The sequence below is a fragment of the Peromyscus leucopus genome, chromosome 3 (assembly GCF_004664715.2).
Source record: "Peromyscus leucopus breed LL Stock chromosome 3, UCI_PerLeu_2.1, whole genome shotgun sequence".
Taxonomy (NCBI): Eukaryota; Metazoa; Chordata; class Mammalia; order Rodentia; family Cricetidae; genus Peromyscus; species Peromyscus leucopus.
The window spans coordinates 84,279,380-84,305,859 of record NC_051065.1 but is presented as its reverse complement, the minus strand read 5'-3'; the positions used below and the strand labels follow the sequence as shown (position 1 = coordinate 84,305,859).

General features: G+C 41.7%; 1 protein-coding gene across 1 annotated transcript; it reads left to right on the top strand.

Moving 5' to 3' along the window:
* Positions 1-6,430: 6,430 nt before the first annotated feature.
* Tacstd2 (tumor associated calcium signal transducer 2) lies at positions 6,431-8,183 on the top strand. The gene is given in 3 exon segments (XM_028880752.2): positions 6,431-6,848; positions 6,851-7,134; positions 7,136-8,183. Coding segments are annotated over 3 exon segments (957 nt in total). The 5' UTR covers positions 6,431-6,532; the 3' UTR covers positions 7,493-8,183.
* Positions 8,184-26,480: the final 18,297 nt, after the last annotated feature.

Sequence of the window (26,480 nt, the reverse complement as noted above, 5' to 3'; positions counted from 1 at the left end):
GACTTGTGCCGCCGCAGCTCAAACTCTGCACTCAGACCACTGCTGCAAGGAGAGTCCCTAACCAAAATCTTAACCGTGGCATTAAACAAAGATCTATACCTATTCTAAACACTGGCTCTGAAACTCGTTTTAAGCATAAATCTAACCCTACTGGACCCCTAATTCTAACTTTAACCCTATATGTACTACTAAGTCTATCAATAGACTTAAATCTAACACTAATTTTAAGCCTATACATAACTTAAATACTTACCCAAACCATATCTCTCACACTAAACTTAACCCTAGTTTAAACACGAGCTCTAAATATATCTGATCCTAAATAAAACTGTAACCTTACCTCAGGTCTGTACCCTAAAACTAGGTTTTCAATAACTTCGACCCTGGTTCTAACTGTGCTTCCTGCACTAACTTTATACCTGCTCTACCCCTAGTCTTAACCAACCCAACCCTAATCCTAACCCTCCTACACTAACTTTATACCAGCCGTAAGTCTAACATTAAACAACACATACTCTTACACTAGTCTTAACCCTAAAACTAACCCAGAACACAGCCCTAATTCTAACCCTAGACCTAACTCATATCTACCACTAGCTAAGACACTAAACTTAAAACTAGCTCTAACCCTATACTTAAAACAGTAGCCCTAAATAAATCCCTAGACTGAAATGAAATTGTAACTCTACCTCAAGCCTGGACCCTAAAGCTAGGTCTATAATTAACATTAATGCTATTTCCAATTCTAGCTGTTCCTCTTACACCAGCTTTGCACCAAGCTTTAACTGAACCCCATCCATAAGTCTAACTTTGGCTCTGCCATCAAACCTCACCCTAAACATAACTTTACACATAAAACTAACCCCAGGATTAACACTAAGCCTACTCTAACTCTTAAACTAACCTTATAAATAACAGCACTACTGTGATTTCCAAGCCCTAAATCAAACCTTCACCCTACCTCTAACCTAATCAAATCACTAAACCAAGCATTAACCATAACATTACCTAAACAAAGCCCTAAACCTATCACTAACCTTATGTCTCAAACTGAACAAAGCTTTACACCTAACCCAAATACTGTCTTGAATCCTAGTGTTAACCCTAAAACTAACCCTAAACCTAGCCCCAGTTCTAACACTAGCCCCAACCTGATTTCTAACCTTAGTCATACCTTAAACCTAACATTATTTCTAATGCTAGCCACAACTTTTTCTCTAACCTAATTTGTAATCCTATCCCTAGCCACAAAACTAAAACTAGCTATATCTTAGACATAACTTGAATACTAAGCCAAATCCTAGCACTCACTTGAGCCTTCAAAAAGCTCAAACTCTTGCCCTAAGCATACCCCTAGCCCTAAATGGAACTGTAGCACTACCTTAAGCAAAATGCCTAAAATAAGTTTAAAACTAACCTTAACGCTTGTTCTAACAATTTCTGTAGCTTTTACGGAACATCAAAGCAAGCACCAAACTTATCCCTAATGAAAATCCTAACATTGGCTCTCCTAGCAATCGGAACCATAAACCTAAATTTAACTCTAAACCTAACCACAGAACAAACACTAATTCTAAGGACAATGTAACACTAATCTTAACACCAAACCTACCTCCAAATCTACCATTAATCTTAGAAATATAACTAAGTCTGTGTGGATTTAATGTATTCTGTGGAGCCTTCTTGGTTTTTGCGTTACCAGCAGTCTGCATAGAGGATGATTAGGACCATGGGCTGAGTGCAGGTGTCTGAGATGTCTGCACTTGGCTGTACTGGGGATGTCTATATTCAATTCTTGATTGTCAATAAATAAAACCTGATTGTTGTGGCTAGGAAATATAGCACTAACAGAGAGAAAAAAAAAAAAAGCAGAGTCACTGCAGCACTGCCAGACAAGCAGATGGAAGATGCTGTAAGCCACGACCACTCAAGTATAGATTAAAATGGTTACTTTAAAATAGAACAGTTAGCAAGAAGCCTCCACGCATACAGTTGTAAGCAATATAATCTCTGTTTACTTGTTCGAGTGACTGTGGACTGGGGTGACAGAGTTTGTCCTGACTGTGGGCAAGGCAGGAAAACTAAAGCAACAAAGTCCCCAGTCCTAACGCTGACACAGGCATAACCATAATTCAAACAATACTTCCAGCAATCTTAGAAATAAACTTCTCTCTACCCCAACACTAACCATAGCCCTAACCCTAAACCCACCCTATACCTAGTCTAGTCCTGTATAACCCTAACACTAACAATATCCCTAAGCATAACCATACAATAATCCTAATCAGACCATAACCAAAACCCTAACTCTACACCTGCCTGAACCACAAAACTAGGTCTAAAACTAACTATAAAGCAATTTTTAACACTAACTCTATGCCTTACCCTAATGCTACACTAAACTCTTTTCCTGAGTCCTAAGCCTAAACTTAACTCTAACCAGAATTCCAAGCCAAATTAAACATGTACATAGCTCTATTTATAAGTTTATATCACACCCCAATCCTATCCATAACTCTGACCTTACTTTAAGCCTACAACTAATATTCTATCTAAATTGACATCAAAACCAAATCTTAGCCCTCATCACAAATGTGACTCTAGTGTAAACACTAGCCCTAAATAAATCAGCAACGAGAAGCCCTACCCCTAACAACTAGCCCTCATAACATCTTAAATTTAACCCTATATCTAATTAGACTGAAAACCTAATCATATATAAAACCTAACCCTAACCATAAGCCTAAACCTAACACTTATGTGCTTAATATTAACCAGAGTTCGCCCTACCCTAACACTCCAAAACTAACCCCAAACCAAGTTCTAATTCTAACCTGAAACCAACTCAAAATCTAAATATAAACATAATGTGAATGCCAACCACCTAACAATAGCCTTACAATAACTCAGAACACTATTCCTAACTCTAACTCCCTAACTTTAAACCTAACCCTAACCCAACTTTGATCCTAACCTTTTCTGAACTCTAATGCTAACCCTAATGATAGCCTAATCCAAACCTAACCAAACCCTAACTGTAACCCTGACAGTAAACCTTAAAATAAACTCCTAAACCAAATCTCAAAACTCAAACATTAACTATAAACTAAACCCATTCTCTACTCCTAACCCTAATCTACAATAAACCTAACAACACTAAACAAAACTGAAGCCTAACCCTAACCTTCTCACCATAACTCTAAAGTGAGTTAACCCCAACTGTAAATCAACACTAACCATAAACCTTACCCTAACACTAAGCCTAATCCTAACTCCTAACTTTACTTCTAACCCCTAATATCAACCACTAACACTAACTGTAACACTAACCAGAACTCTAACCATCAAATTTAATCATAAGCCATACCTTAACCACCAAACAGAAACTCTAACACTAAATTTAATCCAAACCTAACAAATCATAACCAAACCCTAATCCTAACGTTAACACAAACCAAACCTAAACCCTAACCCTAATCCCTAAAGCTGACCTTTCAGCAGAACATATCTCTCCTCCCTACAGGCACAAGGCCAATGAAAGTTTGTGTTCATGGGTAAATGTGAAAGCAGTTCTCAGGGTGCCATTATCAAGTCTTCCTTAAAGCTAGGCATTTGAAAGATGGGCTAACATAGGGATGGTATTCCAGGATGTCACAGGTGATGATATTTACCTGTCCCAGGCCATCAACACTGAAATGGTTCATATATACACTCCAGGGAAAGCATATCAATGTTGCAACATTCTGAGTACAATTCACTGTGAATTAACCCAACAAACATTACTTAGTACCTCCTATAATCATCTGTCAGGGACACAGCACACTGATGTGGCTCCTGCCCGTTGACAATCCCCAGATGATGGAAAGCTTTTATCATGTATTTCTAAACTACAGTAAAAATACAAAGAAAATAAGCTAGTACATGATTTTTGTTTTTAATTAGAGGAAGGGAGAATTCATTCTGGGTGGGTTTGTGCCTATCGAGGAAAGCCTAGCAGAACCAGATATTAAAGAAGGAAGGCAGGCAGGGGATCTCGAGGTCATCCTTGTTCACTCTGTCCTCCCAAAGAGAATACCAAGCTTGGACACCTAGTACTTACTACTCCACTCCTCCTAGTAACCTAACAAAATCCATTCCGGGCTGAGTTAACTAAGTAGTCAGTTAGTTAACTGCTCCTATGGTCCTCAGCCCCGAGAGCCTCTCCTCACTAGCTCTCCTCCATTTGGCCTGGGACTCAGGGGAAACCTGGAAAGTGGTGGCACAGGCCTTTACTCCTAGCACTTGGAGGCAAAGGCAGACAGATCTCTGAGTTCAAGGCCAGCCTGGTCTACTGAGCAAGTTCCAGGATGGCCAGTGCTACACAAAGAAACCCTGTCTTGGAAAAAAAAAACTCAATAAATAAATAAATAAACAAACTTTAAAAAGAAAATGAAAACCAAGGGACTTTGCCAATTATCATAGATTTTGGCCACCCAGCCAATCACTGGAAAAAGCAAGAAGACAGGCTAATTTTTAATGGAATATAACATGGTCTTGGAGTTACAAAGCTTTACCACTTACTGTCTTGTCTGTTTAGTTTGATTCTCAGAATAAAAAAAACTAAGAAACAGAGCCTCTGATGTACCCAATTTGCAGATGGGCAACAGAAACCCAGGAAGGGCAGTTTTTGTTAACCCTAGGATGCAAAAGATAAGGGAGTACAGAGAAGAGGCATTTCTCTGAGTGGATCAGGGAAGAGTGGATCAGGAAAGGCTTCCAGAAAGTAAACAACAATTGAGTAGAAAAATCAAAATTGTGTACTGGAACCAATTAAAGAGGAAACTCCAGGTACATGACTCTGCAAGGACTTGAGAACAAGTGGAAGTCTGGAAAGTAGTCAGCGATACAGTGATGAAGACAGTAACTATGACGGCAGCTGACCCTGTGCACTAATTAATATAATAAAGTATGAACTTTACCCTTAGAGCCAAAATGTCTCTCTCTTCCCCTTTCTACACACACACACACACACACACAGAGAGAGAGAGAGAGAGAGAGAGAGAGAGAGAGAGAGAGAGAGAGAGAGAGAGAGAATTCTCAACTGAGAGAAATGCACACAGATTTGAGCATTAGATCTTGCTCTGTGGCAGGGTGGGTGGAGGCTGAACAGGCTAGGCTAGTTGTTCAAGAGACCTAAAGAGATGGTGCTACTGGGTAAGAATTCGTCCCTCGTGTCTCTACTTCCTCTATCTATAAAGACAAAATAATATGTTTGCATCTGTCTGCCTTGGGAATTACTTGATAATTAATGGTGCAGAGGCCTGGCTGGCATCCATGAGTCAAACAACACCCTTGTACAGTATACTACCAGCACGCATTAAATGCTGATATATAAAATGTGTTTTGAAGGTGGATCTAAGAATAATTATAGTTTGTTAATTATTGTTAATTTTACCACAGCTTGGAATGGTGGACTTTCTCTAGATTTTAAAAGAGGTTGCCACCCCTTCATCCCATAAAAGAGGCACAGTTTCTCACAGGCTCCATTCTCTCATTATACTTAGTGGTTCAGACACTTCCATTGGTTACTGAGAAAGAAAATCAACAATTTGCTCTCTGAGAATCAAATGGTACAAGATCTCACCTAGTGGTCTTAGTGACAAAAAAAAAATGTTTCTTTTTCATTTATCTTCACAAGTATAGGCACATGTGTGTGTTCAATAGAACTTTTAATACATGACACACCAGGGCAGCTGGATTCTGTAGGTGGTGGTGGTAATAGAATTGTTTCACTAGCCTGCCTTCAGATTCTGCACCATCTTGTTTTCATAAATATACCTTTACAGTTTTTATAGCCAAATGGAAGACCCAGGCTGGAATCCTAGAAATCAATGGCTGGGCTAACTTTAGCTCTCCCTGCCTCATCTGTACCATTTCTCCTAGAATAGGGCTTACAGACAGTCCCTTTGTGTCCTGAAAGGCATGAGGACATGCTAATACTATTGACCAGCGAAAGAACTGTGTAAATGTTTAGGTTGACCAGCGAAAGAACTGTGTAAATGTGTTAGGAGGTGTTCTGGATCAAGAAGGGAGGGAAGGAAAGAGACTCAAGATAGGAGCTGGGAGAGAAAGGGAGGAGGTGTGGGATTATGAGACCTGGAATGAGAGGGGCGTGGAGGTCAGGAGCTGGGCCTCTGGAGGAACTCAGGAGGTGGGAACGGCCTGGTTCTGAGCCATAAGGAGGACAGCGTCTCCAGGGTGGGGCTAGGTAAGTACTGGTTTCCTCTATGAGCTTTTGGTCAGCAGATGGCAGGAGCAGCCTCCCCTGCCTGATCCTATCTCAGGAGGCTCAGGGATGGTGGCTTTCTCCATGGGACCTGGGAATGGGGAGTGCCACCCAGATTCCAATGGGTGAGTCACTGGCTAACCAGTCCTGCAGGTCTAGGAGGGTATAAGAGCAGGAGGGAGCGGCCTGGCAGCAGTCGCCTGCAGTGATCCGTCAGAACTCCTGCCCCTGGTCAGTAGCTGTAAGTCCGATTTCCTCCACCCCACCATGGCTAGGGGCTCGGAGCTAGCACCACTGCTGCTGCTGGGGCTGCTGGCGGTGGTGACCCACTTTTGCGCTGCACAGATGAGCAACTGCACATGCCCCACTAACAAGATGACCGTCTGCAGCTTAGATGGCCCAGGTGGCCGCTGCCAATGCCGGGCAATCGGTTCACAGATGTTAGTCAACTGCACCACGCTGACTTCCAAGTGCCTGCTGCTCAAGGCGCGCATGAGCGCCGGGAAGAGTGGCCGCAGCCTGGTGAAGCCTAGTGAGCATGCGATCCTGGACAATGATGGCCTCTATGACCCAGAATGCGACGACAGGGCCGCTTCAAGGCACGCCAGTGCAATCAGACCTCGGAGTGCTGGTGCGTGAACTCGGTGGGTGTGCGCCGCACAGACAAGGGTGACCTGAGCCTGCGCTGCGACGAAGTGGTGCGCACCCACCACATCCTCATTGAGTTGCGCCACCGCCCGACCGACCGAGCCTTCAACCACTCTGACCTGGACTCGGAGCTGCGGCGGCTCTTCAGGGAGCGCTACCAGCTGCGCCCCAACTTTCTGACAGCCGTGCACTACGAGGAGCCCATCATCCAGATTGAGCTGCAGACAGAACGCGTCGCAAAAGAGCCTGGGAGACGTGGACATAGCTGATGTGGCCTACTACTTCGAGAGGGACATCAAAGGCGAGTCGCTGTTCTCTGGCCACCGCCGCCTGGATGTGCAGGTGCGTGGGGAGCCCCTGCATGTGGAGCGGACGCTCATCTACTACTTGGACGAGAAGCCCCCCCAGTTCTCCATGAAGCGCCTCACTGCCGGCCTCATCGCTGTCATTGCTGTGGTTGTAGTGGCCCTAGTGGCCGGCGTGGTCGTCTTGGTGGTCACCAACCGGAGGAAGTCAGGAAAGTACAGAAAGGTGGAGCTAAAGGAGCTGGGGGAGATGAGAAGCGAACCTAGTTTATAGATGCCCGGCAGGTCCTGGGCTTCCCACATCATCCCAGACAAGAATGAGTTGACCCGTTGATTCTTGGCCAGGAGGTAATTTTCCTCCCAGCTCTGACCTTTTCCTTCTCTATCCACAAACAAATTCGCTAGATGCTGAGTTCAGGTTACCTCCTCGCCTTTGGTCTTGAAGGAAGCATTTCTGAAATTCCTTGTCCGGTCAACAGAAACCTGACCACAGAGTTAAGCAAAGGCTGGCTAGGTGGCTTAGTCAAGGAGCAAATGCCAGGCAGCCCAGAGTTGTTTCCCAGTGACTTGAATCCACCTAAAGACTTAAATGGGTTGAGATGGGAAAGCAGTGTTTGTACCGTCGTGGGTTGACATCCATCCGCTCCCTGCCTTCCCCGAGAGAAGAGAAGTTCACTAATTGAGCCTGTGCAGTGTCCTTCTTCGTCGGCCGTCGTTTGTACGGGAGGAAAAGGCCTTTCCAATCTCTGAATACATTTTAAATGTCTCTGTTGGACTGTGTCTATTCTTCTGCCTGCCCTTGATGGAGCTGATACTAGTAATGTTCTCTTTTGTAAAAAATGTTTGTACAGATGCGTCTTTAATAATGCTGCTGTTTTTTAAGCAACAACTCGAGTTTAATAAAATATGGGAAAGGCACAAACCTGAAGAAGGGCTGTGTGAAAATTCCCTCCAGATTTATACCACTTTGTTGTTCTCCTTTGTCTAATCCTTGGATTTTATATTTTAAATACTAATGCTCCCATGCGAGATTCTAACATTGACTTTTGATATTCTGGTGTTTCCTGAGGGCTGGGATGGTGTGCTTGCTTAGCATCTGGCAGGCCCTGGGTTCCGTTCTCAGCAGTGGGTGGGGGAGATGGAAATTTGGGATTGCAATTCATTTGAAGGTGTTTGCTAAAACTAGCCGCCTTCAAACCCACAGAGGAATGGGAGATGGGAGCAGCCTCTGGCTGCTTATTAACAGACAAACCTTCCTTACAGTTCTTAAGCCACGTGGAGGAGCAAAGACCACTCCCAAGAATCCTAGGAAATAAATGGCTAGGTGGCTTCAGGTCTCTAGGACTCATCTTCTGAAGAACAGGGCTAAGAGTTCCTGTCTTTCTTGTGAGGATACTCACCTGCTGGCGATGATCAGACTGTATAAATGATTGCTATTGTTTGGGGCCAGAAGGGAGAGAGTAAGGGGGAAAGACCTCAAGGTAGAAGTTGGGAGGGTGGGAGAATGGGGTGGGGCAGCGCCTCTAGATGCTTTCCTGAAACTCTAACATTTACTACTAGTGGTTCCTGAGGGATAGGAGGTGTGGTTGCCTAGCAAAGGGAAGCTGCACGGGGGCGGAGCCTGGGCGGGCAGGCGAGTATCGGTTTCCTCTCTCTGGCTTTCGTTTGCCCAGAGGCGTGTACAGTCTGATGCTATCACGCAGGGCTGGCTGGGTACTCGGTGGAGTGGGAGGGCCACCCAAATTCCTTTAGGTGAGCCACTGGAACCAGCTGATCCGGTCTGGTGGAGAGTAAGGACGAGAGGGAGCGGTCCAGCCTTCCGCAGATGTCCGCAGTGTCCCAACTCCTAGCCCCAGCCTGCCGAACCCGGCGTCTGATCCGCCCTCACGCCAGTGCTGCAAGGGCTAAAGGTGGTGCTTCGCTTCGCATCTGAGCAGAACAGCGACACTTGGTCTGCCAACTAGATGGGGTCTGTAGCCACTGTCGAGTTCGGCTTCTTGGATTTGGTGACTCACTGCTTCACGCTGACCTCCATGTGTCATGAGCTGGTGAGGCTCCTTCGTTTCACAAGCGTATTTTCTCTTAAGAGTCCCACTCTGAAGTAGGAGGTACTAGTCCCATTTAGCTGTTGGGCAAGGACATTAATCTTGGTGGTGAGCAATTGTTAAGCAACTTTCCCAAACCCATATTTATGAGCACTTGCACCATTTTTCCATTGACTGTGCAAGCTAGTCATCGATTCCATCAAGGTTACCACTTGCTTTTCACTCATTGGTACTCACCCAAAGCCAAGTGTGTTGCTATGGAGCAACAACAAGTCAATGCAATAACCGGGAATCTAGATGCAAGGCTTTCTCCCTACAGAAACCCATCTCCTCCCACCTCTCCTCTACAGTCCAAGCTGAGCCGCAGCCTAAAGTACCAGGCTGGTGGTTAAGGGGTGGTAGCTCTCAGCTGACTGTCTTCTCAGCCTGGGGCTGTGAGTGTTTGACGTTGGTGGTTTAGGTTGCTGCTAGGGGAGGACCAAGTGTCTTCAAGCTTAAAACTTCCTCTCCTGTTCAAATGAAACCATTTAAAGGAAGGAGGCGGTGCAGGCAGGTTCCCAACAGTGGCATTCAGGCGGAAGTGCCTACCTAGCTACTCCCTAGTGAGAGAGACTCTGCGGTCTTCATTCTCTGGCCCTTTCCTCTTTCAGAGTCACCCTAGGACCCAGGCTGAAAAGCCTTGGGGGAGGGCAGGCGAGGCATCCTTTGACCTAACCTTCCATCATAAGGGTAAGAACAAGGGGTTTCCCAAAATTAAATTTCTGTGGCCCAGCTGGAGCTTACAGGTTTCATTATTTTAACTTACCTTCAAAAATCAAATAAGCAGGTGTGGACGAACTGGGCAACTGAAAAGGAAGCTTTCTGAGAAAGCCTTCCTCTATCAGGATGGGGCTACAGTAGGACATATAGTTTCTTCTCTTAGCCCAGAGCAGATGCTTTGCACTTCACAGAGCTCCAAGTTGGATCCCCTCTCACATGTATCATCTTTGAGACACTGACTTACTGGAGAATCTGAATGCAAATCCTACTCGGGTGAGAAAATTACAAAATCTCCCCTCTCTGCGAAGATGACATGAGGTATTTGGTGAGTTCAGCATATTTATAAATACCCTTATATATACCACTGCTCTCTTTTCTAGATCACATGAACGACACACACAAGAAAATTAAGATCTAAAGAGGTTGACGTGCATGCACATCCTCCTTGAGCCAAAGTTGACTTTGCTTCCTGGCCCAAGTGGCTGTCATGGGCACCTGGTGTGTACAGGACCTCTCCTCTTCATCTCTTCCAAGCCGGTCATATTTCTGTTTTCAACTCAACCTGTGTGCTGAGGACAGGACTCCTGAAACAGTAGCCTTCGGGGCCTTAGCCTCCTCCTCCAGGATTCCCCTTCACGCCAAAATTTCCATTTCACTGGCTGGTTTGAGCTCAGGCTGGTGCTGGACTTGAGAGGAATGTGTAAAGCAGGTGGGGCTCTCATCAGGTTTCAGCTTGTCCTCTGAGCCTCCAGCAGCCTAGGTTGATTTCCTTGTGTGATTCACCAGGGTTTTCTCCATTATTTCCATTCCCTTAAGAAGAACAATATTCAACATTATTTACCACTCCTGCCTATTTTTTGTTTACTGTTTCCAAGTAGAATGTTAGAGACAGGAGGAGTGTCATTTTAGTCTGATATTTTATTGTATAGATGAAGGGATAGAACACAGAGAAAAGATTTACCTAAGCCGGGTAGCAGTTGTCCTTGAGTTTCTCAACTCCTCGCGGTCCCATCTAGTGTTCATTCTGTCTGCCTGCCTAGTTACTCTTATTTGTTTTTTCTAGATTATTTATACACATTTTTTTTCTTTTGAGACAGGGTCTCACTCTGATTTCTTGGCTGGCTTAGAACTCCCTGTGTAGATCAGGGTAGGCTCAAATTCTGCCTCTGCCTCCTGAGTGCTGAGATTAAAGGTGTATGTCACCATGCCTGGTGATTATTTCCATTTTTAAGTTGTGAATATTCTACAACTTTTGGATATCACTTAAATAGCAACAATACTTTGGCTAAATGGGTGTAAAGTGGTAAGCTTTGAAGTCATCTGACTGCTACTTTCCTGTTTTTGAAATGGGTATAGTTTTCTTTAGCAATGTGCTTGATCTTAATAGTTAAGATCAGGCCTAAGGGTTGAAGAGATTACATCTTGCTGTTTGATCTACAGCAAGTTAGCCTAAGAACCTGGAGCAAAAATTGCTGTTTGTGAATGAGTTCACAGATCATCCACCCACTTGCTCATGGGAACTTCTCTTTTTCTAGATTTCTGTGATAGGGAAACTAGGGGGGCCATCTGTTCACAGAGGGAGCCATGGCCCCTCTGGATTATACAAAACAGAGACATGTCTTCAACCACAGTATGAGAAACAAATCTGTTTCTTTTCTTTTCTTTTTCTTTCTTTCTTTCTTTCTTCTTCTTCTTCTTCTTCTTTCTTCTTCTTCTTCTTCTTCTTCTTCTTCTTCTTCTTATTCTTATTCTTATTCTTATTCTTATTCTTATTCTTTTTTTTCCGAGACAGGGTTTCTCCATGAAACAGCTCTGGCTGTCCTGGAACTTGCTTTGTAGACCAGGCTGGCCTCGAACTCACAGAGACCCACCTGCCTCTGCCTCCCAAGTGCTGGATTACAGGCATGTGCTACCACCACCCAGCTCAAATGTGTTTCTTTTTAAACTTCAGGGTTATCCACTCACGGAAGCTCCATCTTGTAAAACTGAAGATTCATTTGCGAGAACCAGAACTAAAAATGCCACTGAAGGGTTCTCTGCGTAGACAGTAGTGCTCTAGTAGTTCAATGCTGAGGGGTCAGGCTGAAAGAGTTTGGCACTGAGGAGCTGAATGATGAAGGATTCATTGCACAGAGGAGCTCCCATGGCAAAGACGGTCCTCTAGAAGCAACCGGGCCAGACCATTTTTATGCCCTAAGTTCCTACTCAACTCCCTCTCCCTGTTACAATGATTTCTTTTTAATTTAATACCCAATGTCAATTTTAAAGAACATTTTGGTCCTGTCTTATGTCTTTTTTCTTCTTCCTATCTTTCCTTTTTCATCTCTCAAAAAACAAAGACTGTCCTGATTTGGGGGGCTCCATGGAGTCTTGAGAAATGGAACTGTTCTGCATTATCTACAACATATTTTTACCTCTCTCATTGAGATTACCTTCCGCCCAAACTTCCTTAACTCACCCTCCTTTTCTTGCTCTTACAGCAATCCCTACTTTTTATGACTCCCCCCCCCATGCTTTCTATCAACCCAATACTAATTATTAGTCTTTCTTACTGTGGGATTTTTTTCCTTCACTTTGCTTTCCATGAATACCCATAACATCTGATATATTAATACACACAGTACTGTCAATGTCTCTTTTTTTAATTAAGATTTTTTTCATTCATTTCACACACCAATCAAAGATCCCCCTCTTCTCTCCTCCTTTCCCCCCCACCCCCGTGCCAGCTTCCCCTCCCAACCCATGCCTCATTCCCTCCCACAAGAAGGCAAGGCCTTCCATGTGGAGGCACATTCAGTAGAGGCAAGTCAAAGTCCCTCCCCCTGCCTCAAGGTTGTTCGAGGTGTCCCATCATAGGTAGTGGGCTCCACAAAGCCCACTCATGCACCAGAGATGGATTCTGATCCTACCACCAGGGGGCCTCCCAAGCAGATCAAGCTACACAACTGTCTCACCACGCAAACAGCCTAATCTAGCTAGTCCCATGTAGGCCCCACAACCATTGATCCAACTTTCATGAGTTCCCTCTAGTTTAGTTTGGTTGTCCCCTGTCTCTTTAAACCCCAAACATTTGGTGCATTTAGGATGATGATTTTGTAGTTGACTACAACACTATTTTCAAGGTGGGTCTACCAATAGATAGTGATTAATGTAATAGAATACAAATAGAATTCTACTCTAATGGATGGAATGGAATTAGAGTCTAGTTCCCTGAACAGTTAGTCTTACAAAGGAAATGACTCTTCAACACTACTACAAAATTTCTCCTGAACATGAAGGCACCCCCACTGATAGAAGAAAAATGACTTAAACAAAAACTTTCTAGATGCACAAGTCCCATTGTAAACACAAAAGTAAGATGAACACAAAGATACTGTTTCCTCCAAAAATACACTAATCCCACAGTATTGACCCCAACAAGAATGACTTCAGTGGAATTTCAAACAAAGAATTCAAAAGAATAATTATAAACATATTCAAAGAAATCAGGGAGGATAAATAAACTCCTGAATGAATTCTAAGAAAACACAAAGAACTGAATGAAATAAGGTTACAAAAAATGGAATTTAGTCAAGAGATATAAATGCTAGAGAGATGGTCCAGCAATTAAGAGGTGTAGTGCTCTTGCAGGGAACCTAAATTCCGCTCCCACAACCCACTTTAGGCACCCCCATGGGCACCTGCACTCATGTGAACATACCTACACACAAACACATAGATATATACATAATTTAAAATAAAATAAATTTTAAAAAATATAAATATAAGAGAAAAAACTGAAATGCTGGAAATAAAATAGTCAATAAATCAAATAACAAGCTCAGAAGAGTACTTCACCCATAGAATTGTCATAGGGAGAGCAGATTGTAGGGACTGAATACAAGGTAGAAGAATTGGAATATTCTGTCAAGAACAAAGAGACATTATTTAAAACATACAAATGGAATATGAAAGATCTATGGGATGCTAAGAAAATAATTACATGCTGAAAGAATAGAAAATATTTTCAATGTAACAGAAAAGTCTGCAAATCTAGGGAAGGAGATGTGTACCCAGGTACAAGAGGAGATGTCCACCCAGGTACAAGAGGCATGTAGACTATCAAACAGATAAGATCAGATAAGAAACTCCACACACCATATTAGGATCAAAACAGAACAACTAGCAGATCAAAAGACGCAAGAGATAAAAATGGAGTCACATATACAGGCAGGTCCATTAGAGTAACAGCTGATTTCTTAGCAAAAACTTTTAAACTGAGAAAGATTTGGAATGTTGTATTTCAGCCTCAGGTCGATCATTGGTGCTAACTCAGACTGGTATACCTAGCAAAATTCCCTGCCATCATTGAAATGAAAATCAAAGTTTTCCATGATAAAAATGGCTTAAGGAACTTATGACCATTACAGAGAATACTGTAATGAAGTCTTCAGACTAAAAAGAACAAGCCCATGCAAGAGGCTACACAGAAAATTAGTTACACAAATAAGGATTAGGAAAAACAGCAAGCATTTCAACATCAATAAAACGAGAGTAATTAATACATAACTTTCAATAACAACTCTGAATGTTAATAGCCTCAATTCCCCAACCAAAAAGCAGATTGGATGAAAAACAGGGTCCGCTGCTGGTGGAACGAAAACTGAAGGAACCACTCTGAAAATCAATGCACAGGTTCCTCACACAGCTGGAAATAATCTACTACATGGTCCAGTTATACCACTCTTGAGAACATTCCCAAGGAACTCTATATGTTACTACAGAAATAACCTGGACCAATGAGAGGTTTTCTGGGAGGGAGGACAACAAGATGAGAAATAACAAGGAAGACAAAAAAGTTTTGGATCAGAAGATCTTATACAAGTTGATGGCTCATGCAAACAAGTTTATTAAGAAATACAACATCCTGGGCTGGAGAGATGGCTCAGAGGTTAAGAGCACTGACTGATCTTCCAGAGGTCCTGAGTTCAATTCCCAGCAACCACATGGTGGCTCACAACCATCTGTAATGAGATCTGGTGCCCTCTTCTGGCATGCAGACATATATACAAACAGAGCACTATATACATAGTAAATAAATAAATCTTTAAAAAAAAAAAGAAAAAGAAAAGAAAAGAAATACAACATCCTAAATAGAGAGTGGGGGTGGGGAAGAAACTTGTCAAAGTCAGCAAAAGCTATCATACAGTGAGACAAAGTGAGAAGGAAGCTAATCAAGCAATGTTGCATAAAAGGAACACAGGATGTCCCAAGTCTGGCAGACATGGGACATTCAGTGGCTTTATGACTGGTAACTCCATTCTCTACCAGGGCAAAAGAAAAGTTCCCAGGAACCAAATCCTGAATCCCTTTGATGCCCTGGCCCCAGCTCCAGGCAAGATCTTGCCAAGTCTGCCCCGGGCCAGGACACAGAGCTAGCCTTCTCTCTGTCATTTCATCAGGGCCTCTGAGAAAGCCTTGGGTCGGCCCGGATTCCAACACAGAGATCATTGCCCTTCCTTTACTCTTGCTCTATTCCCAATCTCCAGGAAACGGAAAGAGCCTAGATGTTCACCAGCTGATGAATGGATAACAAAAATGTGATTTATTTACACAATAGAATATTATTCAGGTGTTAAGAAAATGCACAGGTGGTGACATAGATCTTTAATCCCAGAACTCGGTGTGGGGTAGGGCAGAGGTAGGCAGATCTCTGAGAGTTCAAGATCAGCCCAGTCTATAAAGTGAGTTCCTGCACAGCCAGGTCTATTACACAGAGAAACCTTGTCTCAAAAAAAAAAAGAGGGGAAGAAAAGAAAATTATAAAATGTGCAGGTAAATAAATGAAACTGAAAATAATCTTCCTGAGTGTGGTTACATAGACTCAAAGAGACAAACATCATGTTTTCTCTCATATGTGGATATTAACTTTTAAGCTTTAGATATGAGTGTTCTGTTTGAAATACCCATAGAAGTTAATAAGCTAATAAAGGAAGGAGGAAACCTTCCGAGCAAGGGAAATACAATATAATGTTATAAGGGGAAGAAATGGGAACAGAAAGGATTAAAGGGGTTGGGGGAAGGCACCGTAGATGAGGGAATGAAGGGAAACTAACACGAAAAACATTTTTGAGGAAACCTACCAGAATAGAAGCATCTTATAATATATACATATATAAAAGGAGTTTAAGTGGAGCTAATGGGGGGCAAACAATATTCCAACTAGACACCATATACTATCAAAAATTCCCAGTACCAAGAATAGATAATCTTTTCTAGAATTGCTAGCCAGTGGAGTTCCATAGACCCCCACAAACATTACAGACTATTCCAATTGTTCTTGGTTACCCTCCAGCATCTGACAGCAATGCCCTATTGAAGATACTACATACTTGAGTCATTAACATGAAGAAATCAAATAGCCACTGATCTGGAAGTTTCAGCCCTATTGGATAACATTAATAGTGCTAGAGGATGCTTTACACAATATGGGAGGAGAAAAGTAATCATCAGTCTCACTCAGCTATTAACCTTGCATACTATAATAATGACCTGTCTGGCAAGATATGCCCAGTAGTACAAGAGTAGCATGAATGTAATGGAAGTAATCATCCACTTTCCGACTGGATCTAAGGCTCACTCCATGAGGTGGAACAAATATCTGGCACTGTCAATAAGACCCTAAGAGAGAACCTACTACTATTTTTCTGCTGAATGGACATAGCATTTAAACTGCTAATGACTTACTGCTACACTCATAGATCAGTATATCATTCAACCCTGTGTGGGATATTCAGTCACGCCGTAAATCCCGAGTTTGAATTTGCATTATTAAATAAAATCAACCTAGGGTCAGGAGGCCAAGTTAGCAACCAGTTGACAAAAAGTAATCAGAGAGAGTCATAGGGTGTCTGTAAGACAATAGAGAGACAGAGAGACATACATGAAGTAGTAGGGAAGGACTTAGTGTAGCATTGATTCTCATGTTTTGGCAGAGCAGTAGGATACTCTCTTTTAGAAGGTCAGCTGGTTGCTACTCAACCTGTTTGAACTAGCAGGTTTTCAACCCAGCCTTTGACTCCCAAGTCTTATTGATAAATAGAACAATAGAGATTTAATTAAAAGCTACAATTGATGGCAGCAACATAGCCAATGCCTGCAGGAACAGAATTCCTACCAGGCTTCAGCCTGAGCAGCCCTGGCCACTGCCAGAGAAGCAGGCCAGTAACTTTAGAGCCACATTTGCTGGCTGAAACAGCAGCAGGTTAAAGCGCAGCCTCTGTGCCGATGAAAAACAACACAATCCTCATTAGAGGAGCTTTTTCTTTCAGTAGATAGTGATTATCACAGAGATTCACCACTGGAATAAGATAATAATGGACTGTGAAACATTCAGTCCTAAATGAGATATATATGCCACAACTTAAGGCTCAGTGAAATCATAGAACAGGGAGTGGAAAGATTTTAAGAGCCAAAGATGGTAGAAATGGAGTTTTCTGGGCACAGGGAGGCATATACACAGGAACTCACAGTGATTGTGGTAGCATACATAGAACACAAGAAAGCTCAAGGCTGACAAAGTCCCAGCAAGAAGTGTGATGAGGTGGTCATGTAGTACCACTCTTAGCTGAGGAGATAATTGACATTTGACAGCTGCTAGCAAAGACAGAGTTAGTTTTCTTTAATAGTATATGCTCTGATATATTGACCATACTCCAGGGTAGGCCCCACATCCAAGAGAAGTTAACCAATGCAAATTTAAACCAATTTAAACTCATTGGGTTTAAAAAGAGAAAGTGGAAAAGTGAGTGAGTAAGAGAGAGAGAAAACAAGAAGTTGGGTGGGTAAAAAGGCCAAAGTGGATCTTGAAGAAATTGAGGTGAATATGATGAAAATATATTGTATGAAATTTTCAAAGACTTAATAAAATGTAATTTAAAAACAAAAATAAATCAAAAAAACCATGAATCATCTCTTTGCTGGCTCCAAGAATATACCCCATTATTAAAGCTAGATACTACCTTAGGGGAGATGATAGAGAAAAGTATTACACATGAATGGAAACAGAAAGCAATCAGGAATTGCTGTTGAAATGGACTTCAAACAAAAACTACTCCAAAGAGAGACAGAAGGTCACTTTATTCTGATTAAAGGTAAAATCCATCAAGAGAAGGACATTACAATTATAAACATTAATGTATCAAATACAGGTGCACTCAGTCTCATTAAAATAAACACTGCTAGCTATAAGGTCACAGATTGTGATGATCAGCATTAACCGTCAACTTGACTGAATCTAGGATCATCTGGAAGATGTGTGCACACCTAGAAGGCATTATTTTGGTCATTTTAATTGAAGTTGGAAGACTCATCTACTGTGGGTGGTACCATTCCCTTGTTGGGATCCTGCATTGTATAAGTAGAGAAGGGAAATTGAAAAACATGCATGCATTCATTGCTCTCTTCTGATTGAGGCTGCCATGTGAGCAGCTGCTTCACGCTCCTGCTTCTCTGAATTCCCCACATGATGGACTGTATCTTGAACTGTGAGCTAATGCAAACTCTCTCTTAAGTTGTTTTTGTTTAGAGTATTTTGTCACAGTAACAGAAAAAGAAATTAAAATACAGATTAACAGTGTGTTTACACTGATAGTGGGTGACTTCAATACCTACTCCACTTTTACTCTTAGACATGTCATCTGGACAAAACAAACAGAAACATCTGAGTTAAATGACATCATAGAGCAAATGGACTTAATAGATATCTACAGAGCATTCCATCAAAATACTACAAAACACATAGTCTTCTCAGCAGCCCATAGAATTTTCCAAAAATAGACCACATATTAGGACTCAAAGTAAGTCTCAAAAAATACAAAAAAAAATTGAAGTAACTTCTTGCATTATATCTGACCACAGTGGAATAAAGCTAGGCATCAACAGCAAAAAAAAATCATAGAAAACATACAAACTCATGGAGATTAAACAACACAGTATGGAGTGATGAGAGTGTCACAGAAGAAATCAAGAAGGGAAATTTAAAATTCTTAGAATTGAATGAAAATGGAAACCTATAGGCAGTAATGAAAGCAATCTTAAGAGGAAGCACCAGATATTGGTGAAATTATTAAGGCCACTCCACATAGTTAAAAGGGAGATTTATTTAGTGGCATAACTTACAAATGAAGGGATAGGTAGGTTGTAGATTCTTGGAAAGACGCAGCACAGTCCAGAGGTGTTCTCTGGAGAACCCTCCTTGGTCTACCTCTAGGGTCCAGGGTCCAGGAAACAAGAGAGGGCGGCGCATCCGGATCTCAGGTCTTCAGGGCCCTCTCTTGGCCCCACCTTGTAGGCATGATAGTTACAGAAGCCTCAATGGGGGTTGGAATTTCCAGACCAAAGCTGGAATGGCTATCCACTACAGAAGGTCATAGAAATAAATAGTTATATTAAAAAAAGACACTCCAATAAAAAATTTAACCATGCACCTCACAGCCTTAGAGAAACAAAAACATACCAAACCTAAAAAGAGTTGATTAAAATAAATATTAAGATCAGGATATGTCAGGTGGTGATGGCACACACTATTAAAGGACTACTCAGCACATGGGAGGCAGAGGCAGGTGGGTCTCTGAGTTCAAGACCAATCTGGTCTATAGGTGAGTTCCAGGACAGCCAGGGCTACACAGAGAAACCCTGTAGCACAGAGAAATACCAGTAACACAGACACTGAGAGCAACAATTAATAAATGGGACCTCCTGAAACTGAGAAGTTTCTGTAAGGCAAAGGACATGGTAAATAAGACAAAAAATAGCCTACAGAATGAGAAAAGGTCTTCACCAACCCCACATCTGACAAAGGACTAATCTCTAAAATCTATAAAGAATTCAAGAAAATAGACATCAAAATACCAAACAACCCAATTAAAAAATTAGCTACAGAGCTAAACAGAGAATTTTCAACAAAAGATTCTCAAATGCCCAAAAGACATTTAAGGAATTGCTCAACATCCTTAGTCATCAGGGAAATGCAAATCAAAATGACTCTGAGATACCATCTTACACCTGTCAGAATGGCTAAGGTCAAAGACAGCTTTTGTTAAAGAGGATGTGGAGCAATGGGAACAATCCTACACTCTTGGTGGGAGTGTAACCTTGTACAGCCACTTTGGAAATCAGTATGGCGGTTTCTCAGAAAATTGGGAATCAATCTTCCTCAAGATCCAGCTATATCACTCTTAGGCATATAACCAAGGAATGCTCAATCATACCACAAAGACACATGCTCAACTATGTTCATAGCAGCATTACTAATAGCCAGAACATGGAAACAAACTAGATGCCCCTCAATCAAAGAATGAATAAATAAAATGTGGTACATATACACAGTGGAGTACTACTCAGCATTAAATTTGCCAGCAAATGGATGGAACTAGAAAATATCCTGAGTGAGATAACTCAAACTCAAAAGGACAAACATGGTATGTACTCACTCATAAGTGTAAACGAGATGTAAAGCAAAGGATAACCAAACTACAACCCACAGCTCCAGAGAAGCTAGATAACAAGGAGGACCCAAACAGAGATGCTTGGATTGCCCTGGGAAGGGGAAATAGATGAGATTTCCATGAGTAAATTGGAGATAAGGGGTGGGCAATGGAGGGTAGGAGATCGGAGATGAGAACATAAGGGAACAGGATGGTTGAACTGGAACAGGGATGGAGTGGGAGAACAATGAAAGAGATATCATAATAGAGGGAGACATCATGTGGATAGGGAGAAACTGGGTGCTAGGGAAGTTCCCAGGAATCCACAAGGATGACCCCATCTTAGACTACTAGAAATAGTGGAGAGGGTGCCTGAACTATCATCATAGAGCCTTTCTCCAATAACTGATGGAGGCAGGTGCAGAGATCCACAGCCAAACACCAGGTCGAGCTCCAGGAGCCCAGTCAAAGAGAGAGAAGAGGGATTCTATGATCAAGGGGCATCAAGATCATGATGGGGAAACCTACAGAGACAACCAAATCAAACTAGTGGGAACTTATGAAATTTAGACAAACACCTGTGGAGCTTCCTCAGTACTAGACTAGACCCTCTGTATAAGCAAGACAGTTATGTAGTTTGATCTGCTTAAGGGACCCCCTGGCAGTAGGATCAGGATCTATCCTTTGTGCATGGGTTGGCTTTTTGGAGCCCACTATCTATGGTGGGACACCTGGAACAACCTTGAGGCAGTGGGAGGGAACTGGACCTGCCTCTACTGAATGTACCAGGTTCTTCTGACTCCTCATGGAAGGTTTTACCTCTTGTAGGAAGGAAGGTGGGGGGAGGGTTGGGGAGAAGACTGCAAGGGCAAGGGGGAGAGAAAAGGGGGATCCATGTTTGGTATGTTAAATGAATAAAAAAATTCTTAATAAAAAAGATCAGAACACAAACACAAATTAATGAAACAGAAGAGAAAAAAAACAAAAATAATCAGTGAAATAGAGTTGATTCTTTTAAAAGATAAAAAAGATTGACAATTCCTTATCCAAACAACAACCAAAAAAATTAGAACCAAATTTTTAAATTAGACATGAAAACTGAGACATTTAAAACACCAATAAACTTCTGAAAATCATCAGAACATACCTTACCAAGTTATTTTCCACTGAATGGGGAGGAATAAAGAGGTATTTGTTCACATCTCCCCAGGGAAATATATGTAACTAAATTATAGTGACCTCACTCAGAAATATTCATAGCTACACCCAAATACATTTTACTAGCTTTAGTTCATTCAACCTGACAAAATTGGCTATCACAATAGATTTTGTGTTTCTGGCTAAGTTTTAGTCTCATAGGAAAAATAAGCAGAGTGCACAAGTATTTCTTACATGTCGCTGGCCCCCACATATGTACAGCTTCCCTGGTTATCAATACTCCACACCAGAATTGCATATTAATTAAAATTGATTAACTATCATGGTACATTAGTATCACCCAGAGTCTATTGTTTGTCTTAGAGTTCATTCCTGATACTTGACAAATATCTAAGGATGTATCAATTACCCTAAAAATCCTTTGTGCTTTACTTGTTCGTTTTTCTTTTCCCACAATCTCTGACTACTGCTGATCTTTTTACTATGTCTATAGTTTTGCCTTATACAGAATGTCATATTGTTGGAATAATAGTATGTAACTTCTTCATTAAACTCCTTTCATGTGTTTTCATGGCTTAATAGTATGTTTATACTTAGTGGTGAATATTATTTCATGGCTTTAATGTATCACAATTTATTCATCACCTCCTAAGAACATTATGGTGGTTTGAATAAGAATGGCCCCCATAGGCACATATACTTAAATGTTTGGTTCCCAGTTAGTAGAATGTTTAAGAAGGGTTAGGAGGTGTGGTGGCTTTGTTGGAGGAGATGTGTCACTGGAAGGGTCTTAGAGGTTTCAAAAGCCCATACCAGGCACAGTCTCCCTCTTTCTCTCTGCCTACTGCCAAGGATCAGCATATAAAGCTCTCGGCTACTTCTCCAGCACCATACCTACCTGTCTACCACCATGCTCATGCCATGATCATGGACTAACCTTCTGAAACTGTAAGCAAGCCCCGAATTAAATTATTTCTCCTATAAGCTGCCTTGGTCATGATCTCTTCACAAAACTGTCCTTGTGAACAGATATATTAGAAGAATTGTTAATACCATAGAGAAACAGTAGCATGACATTAGCATTAGTCCATGTAGCAGAGTGTGGAACCCTTCTTACAGGTTTCAGGGAAAGGGCTAGGTTCTATGCCACCACATGGTTGGTGGGTTGATAAGTAGTGGTGACATGGGTCTACAATCAGGCTATCTCTGACTCTGAGCAGCAGGAGAAAGGAGAGGAGGTCTTGCATTTTGAGGAAAGAACATGTGACCTTGAGGCTGTAGGGGAAGTGGAAAGGAGGAGCCCACTTAGTTAATATGTACCTATCATATGAGATGTGAGTTCTTTTCCCTGGGGTATGTACACAGAATCAGCTCCTCAGAGGAGGAGGGAGTCATAACTATAGATGGTATGATCTAAGCAGTGCCTGATCTGGGTCCTAACACAAACAAAAATTTTACAAGTGAATAAAAGGAATATTTTCTTTTTTAAAGAAAGTGGATTAAAACAATTAATAAGCATTTGCTTGAAGAAGAAAGCCAAACAGCATGGAAGTATGAAAAGATGCTTGCCTTGTAAGGGACAAAGGAATGACCATTTAAGTAGCAAAAAGAACAGCTTACCATATAATGTTTCAAGTACTTTAAATACTGAAGATATTTGAATTTTGCATTTCAAGAAGGTTACATATCAAGATGTGAGCAATGGTATTGTGACAGTAGGGTCAATGGCAATTTTCTTTCTTATATTTATTTTTATTTATGCAATTAGGAAGTAATCATTTGAAACCACTTAAAGGAGTTCTCAGCTGGAATTTCTGAATGAATAGCTAAGCTGTGGTTACCCCCTCTGACTCCCCCTGGAGGACATTTAGCCATTTTGAATTCTCCTAGCTCCAACTTCAGAAACCAGATCTTAGTGGCTGCTAGTTAGACAAGAATGGGACTGTAGTGAGGATGTTAGTACACTAGCAATCCAAGGGTCAGTTACAAAAACAACACTCTATGAGCTAGTGTGACCATTCTCTTCAAGCAAAAACAATAAGTTTATAGTGGAAGACCTGTTTAGGATGACAAGAAAGTACAGGAAGTCAAGGGTGGGTGAAGGAAATGCCAAGCTAATTTTTATTGGAGTATAACTTGTAAATAAGGATGCAGCCAGTAATGCAAACGTGTATATTCCAGAAGCATGAGGGAACATTTCAGTCAAAATGCTGTCCCTGCGCTATGGTCTATCACATCTGTAACTCTCATCAAACTTAGGGCCATTTCACCTGTTTCACAGGCTGTACCAAGAGCAGCAAAGATCTGATTATTGCATTGAGGGCACCTGTGTAAACCTGTTAAAAAACAAGTTACACTTCATAGTTCTGCAGAGTTTTTATCACCTTTAACTTAGTATTCAACTTCCCATACCTCATAAAAGATATGAATGAAAGTCTCTCTCTGTAACAATGTGGCTTTTTGTGGGAGAAAATTTAGTTATATTGCACTGGGCCACCTGGGAAAAGAGAGATATGTCTGTGTGCAAGATTATTGTAGAAAGTCTCCATAAACAAGGAATACTAAGGGAGAGAGTAAAAGACCAAGACATTTCTCAGCCAACTCCATGAAGAGATCTGGTCCCTGTAGGGTTGTCCTCACTTGTAGCATAGGGACCAGGGCTTTGTACCCACAATCGATCTGTTATTGAGTGTGTACTATCCCAGAGAAAAGACATATGCTTTTCTCCTTGGGAAATTTAGGAGGCAGGCAGCTGCTGGGATGAGGACCTCTGTGAATGGGGATCTAGTATGCAACACAGTGATTCCTCTGAGTTGAATGTAAGTAAACGAAGTCCTAATGACAGTGATGGTGTCACAGGACAAATGCTTCAGTGGAATTCTTCAAGCAACTGTCCTTTCAAGAAAGAATACTCACAAATGGTGCACATACCTCATCTCAGCCATATTCCACACTGAAACACTTTTTATAAGGGCTTAGCCAAAGGAAGTTATTTTTGTTGGTCCTCTGAACCCAGATGGAGTGCATTTGGAGCCTTGACATTCACAAAGTCTTCAAAGGTAGCATGCTGTATTAGTTTTCATTGCTGTGGAACATAGCTGAGAAAATGCAAAAGGAAGAAAGGCTTGTTTGAGCTTCAGAACATGGTTGGGCAACTCAATCACATGTTGGGGATCAAGGCTATCACTTGTTGGCTTCAGGGAAACAGAGAGATACAGAGAGGAAAAGACTAGAGATACGATACAGTTCAGAGACAGGCCCTCAGCAATTCACTTTTTCTGATCGTTCCTGTCTTCCAGAGCTCCCATCCCACCTAATAGCCTGTAAAATTGTGAATTCATCAATAGATTAGTTCATTGATTAAGCCAGAACCTTCATGATCTAAATGCTTCCCCAAAACTCTACCTCTGAACATTGCAGTGGGACCAAGCCTTCAGCATACCAGCTTTTGGGGAAAATATTGTATATTCAAACTATACAAGCCAATACAATGATGTTGGTTCCTAAATGGGATCTGATCACATGTCTAAGTCTGGGCTATATAACAAACTACTATCAAATGAGGAGCTTAAGCAGAGAGTGTTTATTTCTCACAGGCCTATAGGCTGTAAGTTCAAGATCAGGATGTCATTATGGTCAGATTCTGATGGAGGGTCCCTTTCTTGTTTTACAGACAAATGTTATATATTTACATGGAAGTATGAGAAATCTCTGGTTTCTCTGCCTCCTTATATAGGGCTATTGTCATTCGGGAGTACTCTCCCTGCATTACCTAGTTACCTCCTAGTCATCTTTGTATTGCTAGAATAAAAATATCTGACATAATTAACTTCTAAAAAGAAAGGTTTATTTTGGCCCATGGTTTGAAGGTTCTAGTCCCAGATGAGGTAGACTTATTTCTCTCTGCCTCTGTTGAGATGAGGTGCCAGACAGTCACAGCCAAGATAGTGTGATAGATAGCAAAATATTCAGATCATGAACTAGAGGATGGCGGGGAAAGAATACTGTCTGGGGTCCCATTAACTCCTTTGTAGATGCAGCCTCATTACCAAGGGCCTCACATAATGTCCTACTGCCTAAAAGTCCACAGAACCTCCCAATCCCAATAATAGGGATTGAGCCTTTGGGGCCTTTAATCCAGTTAATAGCATTTGGATACTATAACACTGGGTATTCAAAATATGAATTTAGGAGGCATATAAGCATGTTGAAGAACTATTCATTTGGCAACATAATGATGTATATCCAGGACAGAAAACTTACTCAAACTCTAAAATTATGCACATTTTTATGGCTGTGAAAATATATTTCTCAGATCTTCTACTGTGGGAAACTATGGTGTGACACTATTCCTGGGAAGATACACACAAATATATTCACCCTGTGCAGGAACCTGATGACAGACCAAATCAACAATACCACTGAAGTCCAACTTAACAAACCAATGAGTTTCATCAGGGCTACATACAGGAATATAGGTGATGAGTTACTTATAAGAGCAGGGATGATGTAAATGTAGCTGCATCACCTAAAAGCCCACCATAGCCAGGATGAAAACTCATGAAAGCTGCGTGACATAAAGGCAGCTCATAAGGTTTAAAAATCTCTCCCAGGGAGCTCAGCTGCTCTGAGCATTTTTTTAGCAGTCCTTGATGCTAATAGAATCTTGAGGAAGGAAGTCCTTTGCTGTGGGATGGTCTGTATGTCAAATCTGTTGCTCTGATTGGTCAATAAATAAAACACTGATGGCCAGGCAAGAAGTATAGGTGGGACTAACAGAGAGGAGAATTAAGAGAACAGGAAGGGAAAGAGAGACACTGCCAGCCGCCGCCAT